At 38.5% G+C, this 7,860-nt stretch overlaps 5 protein-coding genes across 5 annotated transcripts; 4 read left to right on the top strand and 1 right to left on the bottom strand.

Moving 5' to 3' along the window:
* Positions 1-2: 2 nt before the first annotated feature.
* EIN_058860 (DnaJ family protein) lies at positions 3-468 on the bottom strand (the record flags this gene model as incomplete). The annotated part of the gene is made up of 1 exon (XM_004260154.1): positions 3-468. A coding segment is annotated over one exon (466 nt), but the record flags the coding sequence as incomplete, so codon positions are not given.
* A 581-nt stretch (positions 469-1,049) lies between these two features.
* On the top strand, positions 1,050-3,669 carry EIN_058850 (rap GTPase-activating protein, putative; the record flags this gene model as incomplete). Its single annotated transcript, XM_004260153.1, has 3 exons — positions 1,050-1,427; positions 1,570-3,490; positions 3,563-3,669. 3 exons carry the CDS (start codon positions 1,050-1,052, stop codon positions 3,667-3,669), a joined length of 2,406 nt encoding a protein of 801 aa, XP_004260201.1.
* A 229-nt stretch (positions 3,670-3,898) lies between these two features.
* On the top strand, positions 3,899-4,306 carry EIN_058840 (hypothetical protein; the record flags this gene model as incomplete). Its single annotated transcript, XM_004260152.1, has 1 exon — positions 3,899-4,306. The coding sequence occupies one exon, from the start codon at positions 3,899-3,901 to the stop codon at positions 4,304-4,306; it is 408 nt and encodes a 135-aa protein (XP_004260200.1).
* Positions 4,307-4,492: 186 nt separating this feature from the next.
* EIN_058830 (hypothetical protein) lies at positions 4,493-5,305 on the top strand (the record flags this gene model as incomplete). The annotated part of the gene is made up of 1 exon (XM_004260151.1): positions 4,493-5,305. The coding sequence occupies one exon, from the start codon at positions 4,493-4,495 to the stop codon at positions 5,303-5,305; it is 813 nt and encodes a 270-aa protein (XP_004260199.1).
* Positions 5,306-5,769: 464 nt separating this feature from the next.
* Positions 5,770-7,782, top strand: EIN_058820 (hypothetical protein; the record flags this gene model as incomplete). Its single annotated transcript, XM_004260150.1, has 1 exon — positions 5,770-7,782. One exon carries the CDS (start codon positions 5,770-5,772, stop codon positions 7,780-7,782), a length of 2,013 nt encoding a protein of 670 aa, XP_004260198.1.
* Positions 7,783-7,860: the final 78 nt, after the last annotated feature.

Below are 7,860 nucleotides of genomic sequence, written 5' to 3'. Positions count from 1 at the left end.
CCTTTTCATTGTCGCACCACAATACATCTGCTCCAATGTGACGGGGACTTCAACTTCGATATTTTTGACGCGACTGGTACGGGTCTCCTTCGACTCTTCAGACATATACGAAGTCGGTCCAAAACTCGTGAAGCGGCCAAAGCTTCCAAAGTGCCCAAACCCAAAACCAAACCCAAAATCATCCGCCCCACCACCAAAGAATTGTTGGAACACATCATTCGCGTCGTATTCCCTCGTTACTCCTCCCAACCCATCTTTCCCATACAAATCGTACGTCCGTCTTTTCTCGTGGTCACTTAAGACGGAATACGCCTCAGCAACTTCTTTGAATTTCTCTTCGGCTTGTTTGTTGCCCGGATTCTTGTCGGGGTGATACTTCATAGCCAATTTCTTGTACGCCCGCTTGATGTCTTCATCATTGGCATTCTTAGAAACTCCAAGTGTGTCGTAGTAATCACTGTCTGACATTGTAAAATGACTTTAAGGTTCTTCCCTTTAAAGCAACACTCCCTTTTGTACGACACGTGGTAACACGTCGTTTGAATACATTTTGTTTGTTTTTTTGGTGTTTTTTGCTGTTATAAACAGATATATAAATTTAATAAATTTTTAATGGTATTCAAATATATTTTTTATAATACAATAACAATAGAAATGATTAACTGTCGTTTTAAATGCTAAAAGGATTGCGGAACGAAGATTTCAAAAGCACAATACAAAACTGGTGAAGTGGTCTTTTGTGTTGCCATCAAAAAGAAACAATAGTATAAAAAGCTATACAAACAACCCAAATAGTTTTATTTTTACAAACAATGATATAAACAAATAGTACTATATTAATAGTTAAATTACAATTCAAAAAAAAGAGAAGACAAGATTATGAAGCCAAAGAATGTTATATAAAATGTTATTTAATATAGAAGAAATTATTTAGTTTTCGACCAATAGATACCCAAAACACTACAAATGGAAGTGATCAGTTAGAAAGCTAAAAACTCGATAACTTGATATGTAAATAAAATTTAAATAGAAAGAACTCTATAATTAAGATGTCATTAGAGTCTGGAGTTGTTACATCTCCCGGATGTACAAGCGATGTTTCATCGACTACTTTAAACAAGTCGATTGATGAAGACAAGTATGATGTGGCACGTGTTCAACTTGAAGAAGAGAACATCGAGCTGAAACAAAAGATTAAGACGTACGAGGCCGGCTTTCTTCAAAGTCAGAATTTGGTGAAAGAATATCGAACGTTCATTAACTACTTTCCTAAACGAGGCGAACGCTTTTGTTGTGGTAAAATCGATAAAGTGTTGAAACCAAACGACACATATGCGGTGACTTATGGAACACAATTTCCTGAGATCCCAAAAGTCGTCTGCTTTTTGAACCCAACGATCTTCAAACTGGACAACTCGTGTATAATTGTTTGTATGTATTTCTTTATAATTTTATAGTAACTCTATACTAACTTTATAATTAAATTTATTATTTCATTTATAATTAAATTATTTAATTACTATAGCAGTAGTAACACGATCAATTCTAATTGAATCCAATAACACATAGCCTTCACAAAACGGATTTATATTAAAGACAAACCAATTTTCGCCAATACAAAGTGAAGGATCATTCTATTTCTGGATCGCTTACTGTCCTATTAAACCCAAATCGGAGAAAATGGGAGAAATAGTCGACCTTTTAAAGGGCGTCAAGACATATACCGAAAAAGAAGTAGAGCTTCAAATAGTGAAATATATGAAGAAAGGGAGTGTGAATGATATCGATGGGAATGGGAGGACTTTTTTGTATTATGCGTGTGAGAAGTCGTTTGTCGGACTAGTCGAGTTTCTTTTGAATAAATCGGCGGACCCCAATATTTCAGATGAGAATCAATACTCGCCCCTCCATAAAGCACTTTCAGCGGAAAAGATCGAGAAGCGAATAGTCGAGATGTTATTAGAGAAAGGGGCTGACCGAGCTGCGAAGAATGAAAGTTTGAGTACGCCATTACATTATTTGTGTCGTGTGTCTAACTTGGGTCAAAACACGGAAACGCTGAAAGTCATATTAGACGTGGAAGATAAGACGATGGATGGTTCAGTGAGTCGGAAGAGATATGTCAATGAAGCGAATTTGGCTGGGGAAACAGCTTTAACGAATGTGTGTACCCGATCGATGGATGTTAATGCTATCCGTTTATTATGTGAGTCGGGGTCGGACGCGAATCATCAAACCAATTCTGGCATTTTTCCGTTATATTCTGCTGTTCTTAAGAAAAATACGGCTGCATTAGAAGTATTACTGAAATATGGAGCAAATATCGGCCAAATTTATAACGGGAAACCACTCTTCCAAATTGCAGAGGAAAAGGGCCAAATTGAGAAATTAAAGAAATTTATTAAAGAGAATTATATGAACAAAACGATGAGTGATGTGGACATCACGACTCTTGCAGATACTTTTGAAACAATCACTTTCCCAGTCGAATCATGGACGGACAATATTATGATGCAAAAATCAGTGTTAGTGGAACTGGATAACTTACCGCCACAAAGTCACGTGGAAAATTATTTTACTTGCACAACACATAAATATGATAGTTTACTATTTAATAATATTCATGACCCACAAGCTTGTTCATATTATTATAAAAACTATTTCAAATTAAACGAACATAACAATTACATCATTCATTCGGATAACGAGTCGTCGATTGTGTCGATCTCAGATGATACCCCGAACACCGAAAAAAAGATTAAAAAAGTCATCATCAGAACGAAACGATTTGACACTCGAAAAGTGTTTGAGAACAAAACGGACCACCAAATATTGAAGGAGTTGTTTGTCGATTATAAAGAAAAGGCGACTTTTCCGATTCGAGGGGACGCTATGTATAACGCTCTTATCAGATTTGAGAATTTCTTCACATATAACAGATACAAATTTGGCGTGTTGTACGCGGCACCGGGTCAAACGAAAGAAATGGAGTTTTATAATAACAGGACGGGGTCGGTGCATTTTGAACACTTTTTGACATTAATTGGACAAAAGACTAAATTGTATGGATACAATGGCTTTGTAGGTGGGTTGGATACAAAAAATAAACTGACGGGGGAGTACTTTGTCGCTAATAGATTCTCACAAGGAAAGATAGAAATCACTTTCCACGTCTCGACGTACCTCCCGTATATGGAAAACAATGAACAACAACTCGATAAGAAGAAACACATCGGAAATGACGTCGTTGTCCTCGTATTTAAAGAGTATACCGGAACACCAGAACCAATCGATATCACAAGCTTCAAAACACAATTTAACCACGCTATCATCGTCGTCGGTTGTGATCTGAATCAACACAATCCACCAGACCAAGTCATGTACTCCGTTAATATCTGGTGTAAAAAGGAAGTCGCCCCCGTACCCCCTTTCATTACCACTGACTTTTATGTCCACTCTCCGGAGTTCGGACAGTTCTTAGTCGCAAAAAGTTTGTTTTCGTTCATATGGAATTGGTGTGTATATAATTTTATTGTTTTATCTGATCAAACTTACATTGTAGTGATCAACGCTGAAAGATCAGCTCAAGACTCCCTCACATTCAGAGCTAAGCGGCTTACTATTAGACAAAACCAGCTTGAAAGCATGATGAACAACTTCGTTAGGTGATTCTTTCGGTTTTGTTAGTATCAATAGTATTTATTACTATTTAAAAAACTATTGATATAACTTTTAGTTCTACTTATACTTATTAATACTAAAACAAATGTTATAAAAGTACAATTATGGTAAAATAAACTATTGTTAAGTAAAGTAAAAATCAAAAGAACATTTCTGAAAAAAAACCAAAATCAAAAAAAACTTGAAAAAGGAACTTATAAAGTATAATTTTCAAAAAATGAGAGCGATCGTTTTTCTCATGTTATTTGCAACCATTTACGCGCAGGATCAAATCAGCGGAATGGGTCAGGCCGGAATAGAAGAGGTGAAAACTAAAGTACAAACGATTGAAGACAAGATGAAGGAGGTTGAGGCGTTGGAGAGGAAACTATTGATGAATGCGGACAACGACATGAACGAAGACGCTGCGAAGTTGGGGTCGTCCAGAGTCGACAGAGCAAAATCGTTAACAAAAATGAAAAGTGAGTTGGAACAACTCCAAAAGATCAGAGCACTGTTGCCACAACTTCATTTGAAAATGAAACAAATCATCGAAACACTACCAAAGAAAGAACAGTTCAGACTCATCCGTAACATGAATCTCAGACACAGATTCGACTTGGGGACTTGGCGAGACTGTGCTTAAGCGAGTTTTTAGTATTTCCAGTCGGGACAACACTTTTTGTTGTAAAGGTGAACAAAACACGATTGTTGCTGAGCCATTTTTTGGGAAACTACTTTCATATAATCCTTTTAGAAAGTTCGACAATAGTTTTTTCTTTTAGACTTGCTTCTTTTCTGATTAAAGAAAAAAAGAAGAACTGGAAAAGAAATGTCGTCTTCATTTTTCGCTGGGCACAACAAGATCATCGGTATGGTCCACGTCCACGCACTTCCGGGAACCCCAAGCTACCAACCAACCGCTCGTAGAATTAGAGGAATCATCGACAAAGCGGTTGAAGAAGCATCACTCTACAAACAATGTGGGTTGGACACGATCATTATTGAAAACATGCACGACGTCCCTTACTTGAACGCAACCGCCGGACCAGAAATCACGTCCGCAATGAGCATTGTCGGATACGAAATTAAACGACAGATGAGCAACTTGAGAGTTGGCGTGCAAATTCTTGCTGCTGCGAACAAACAAGCCATCGCAAGCGCTTTTTGCTCAGGATGTGACTTCATTAGAGCCGAGGGTTTTGTCTTTGGACACGTTGCCGACGAAGGATACATCGACTCTAATGCTGGGGAGATTTTGAGATACAGAAAGATGATTGGCGCAGACGACGTCCTCGTATTCACTGATATAAAAAAGAAACACTCGGCCCACGCGATCACCGCCGATGTTTCACTTACTGATACTGCCAAAACAGCACAATACTTCTTATCTGATGGCCTCATTGTAACAGGAACATCCACCGGTGTAAAAACAGACCCACAAGAAGTGAGAGACGTCAAGAAAGCTGTCACCATCCCTGTCTTGGTAGGGTCTGGTGTCACCCCAGAGAATATTAATGAATATCAGTTGTCGGCAGATGGTATCATTGTTGGATCGTATTTCAAAGTCGACGGATTCTGGAAGAACGAGCTTAGCAAGGACAGGATCTTAAAACTTTTGTCTGCTGTGAACGACAGCCAATGAGTAAGTGACGGTCGTTGTGCCATTTGTTGTTTACTTTTGCGCTACAGTTTATCAATATATAGTATAACCACGACAAACAATTGACAACCACATTTTATTCAACAACATTTTATGAATACGAAAATGTCCCTCATTGGTTCTCAAACTCTCGATCATAAAAATACATCTGATTTGTGTTACCTAACACATTTCAAAAACTGTTGTTTGTTAACGATCACCATCTTTTGTCTTGGGTATTTCCTCTTTTTTTCTCTCCTTTCAAACCTTTCATTCCATTTTTACAATCTCATCAAATCAGGTCGTATTTTAATTAATAATTTTCATTTGATTAGAAATAAAATGAAAACATTTTTATGTTAGGCCAAAAACGTCAAAATACGTGGGATATTTGGCAACCAAAAAAATGAGAAAATGTGATTGGCCAACTTGAAATCAAAATTCAAAACTGCAAAAAACAGACTGCCATGCAACGAGTGGACAAAACAATATACAAGGACATCCCAGAAAACATTCAAGAGTCGGGAGAAACCTTTCAGAAGCCCGAGTACATTGGCGAGGCAAAATTCAAACGCCGTAAAATGTTTGTGAATGACGAAGCTCTTTTTGTTTTTCAGTTCGACAACAAAGCAACTATCGAGTACAAACAGCGCTTGAAAAGTCCGGAACTCCAACGAAGAATTATCATTAACTTGGCTCCACCCGTCTGCACACATTTTTTTGAAAACACCATTTTTTTGTTACATCCAGACAGAAAGGTTTCAGTCATTCAATTCATGAAACAAGGTTCGAGTAAGGACTATGTGTACAATGCGCCACTCAACTTCTTCCCGTCTTCCGATTTTTTGGCTGCAAGATTCATGATTGGGTGGAATGAATATATCGCCGTGTTTACATTAGCAAAAATGATGGTCATTGATAGATTTAACACGTCGAAACAGTTCACAAGTTTCCCGTTGGTGTGCAGCGTCATTTCAGAATGCAACAGCGAGGCGTCCTTTGGGTTCCAGGATTACGTTGTCATATTTAATGACTCGGACACTAACATTTTGTTCCAACAGTATTCCGTGACAGCTGGTGTGTTAATTCAACAAGCAAATATTCCACAGGAATATAAAGAACGCAGATATAACTGTGTTGCGCATAACGAGAAGGATGTTGCTGTCGCATACGATAACGCGGTGTATATATACTCTCTTGCCGGTGAGCTGAGAACAAACACAACAACGTGCCACCCAATTAATTCGTTTAAATATAAAGAAGCACCCATTTCGTGCATTTATCTTGATAACGCGTTCTTGATTGTCGGCGATGTGTTGGGAGGAGCGTCTGTGTATACCGCTACGGGCACGTTTTTGACCCAAATTCCGCCCGAAGAAGAAGGCGGAAAGATAGAGAAGAAAGAATTGAAAAAGCGAGTGACTGCAATATGCAGATTTAACTTGTTTGTAGTTGTTGGGCTTGCTGATGGCAAAGCAAAATTCTTTACGTGGGATTACAGGTACAGCCATTTAGAAAAGAAGGAGTGTGGTGGTACAATAGTGAGGATATTCCCCCATCCGGACTTTCCCAAAGTTGTTATTGTGAGTGAGAATGGAAATGAAAAGCGGGTGGTTGGTTTAACGTATTGGTCACCAATTGAAAAGTCTTTCACGTTTATATCTCCATACCTGGCACATTCCCCGGAGTTGCGTTACGTTTCATTTATCAAGCCATTTGTCGATCAGTTGAGAATGTTTGTATCAACCGAATATCCAAATCAGTCTGTTGGGTTTAAACGAACGATACCAAGACTGAGGGGTGTTTACAATTTTGTGAAATGGCTCGAAGAAGCAGACCGGAGCCATAAAATGCCATTTCCAGTCGATTTGGTGTGGGAGTTGACAAAAGCTATGCAAGCCTATTGTTTGATGCAAGAAGACATTGCAGCAGGCAAAGAGAAAGAAGACTACTACAGATTGGTTAGAGCCGAAAACCGCATATTGATTCAAATGTCCCGATTGTGTTCTGTCGACACGGTTTCTATATCACTGAAGGACAACCCCAATTTCCCAGACCACACGTACTTGAATGATTTCACACACAATTTCAAGAAAGTGTTGAGCGCTCAGATGTTCAAGCCAATGATTTCTGATAGCGACTCGACGAACTACAAAAACTATTTGTGGAAATTGCTGAAAGCGTTATTTGATGACTACACCGACTTTGCCGACACGTTGGAGAGTATGGACATTTTAATGTCAACGATAAGTAGAGACAATTTGTACGCCTTTGTCAGCGCAATCAAGATTTATGGAAGGTACATCCAACTCATGCAAGACATTAAAGAGACTGCCTGGACCATTTCTCAGATGCTGAAGATCAAAGAACCGGACAGGTGGTATTATGGCGGTGGACTCTATATGGGCAAGAAGATGCCCGAGCTATGCTCTGACAACCCAAATGTACCCGAAGAGGAATATCCGTTGAAAATGAATTAATTTGTTGTTGCTTAAGGTGCTTTATTATCCAAAATAGTTATACTCTGATGGGTACAACAGCGTGAGTCTACCAAAATA

The sequence above is a fragment of the Entamoeba invadens genome (assembly GCF_000330505.1).
Source record: "Entamoeba invadens IP1 unplaced genomic scaffold scaff_1105074726711, whole genome shotgun sequence".
NCBI classification, from domain to species: domain Eukaryota; phylum Evosea; order Mastigamoebida; family Endamoebidae; genus Entamoeba; species Entamoeba invadens.
The sequence above is the reverse complement of the archived record's forward strand: the minus strand, read 5'-3'. Positions and strand labels throughout refer to the sequence as shown.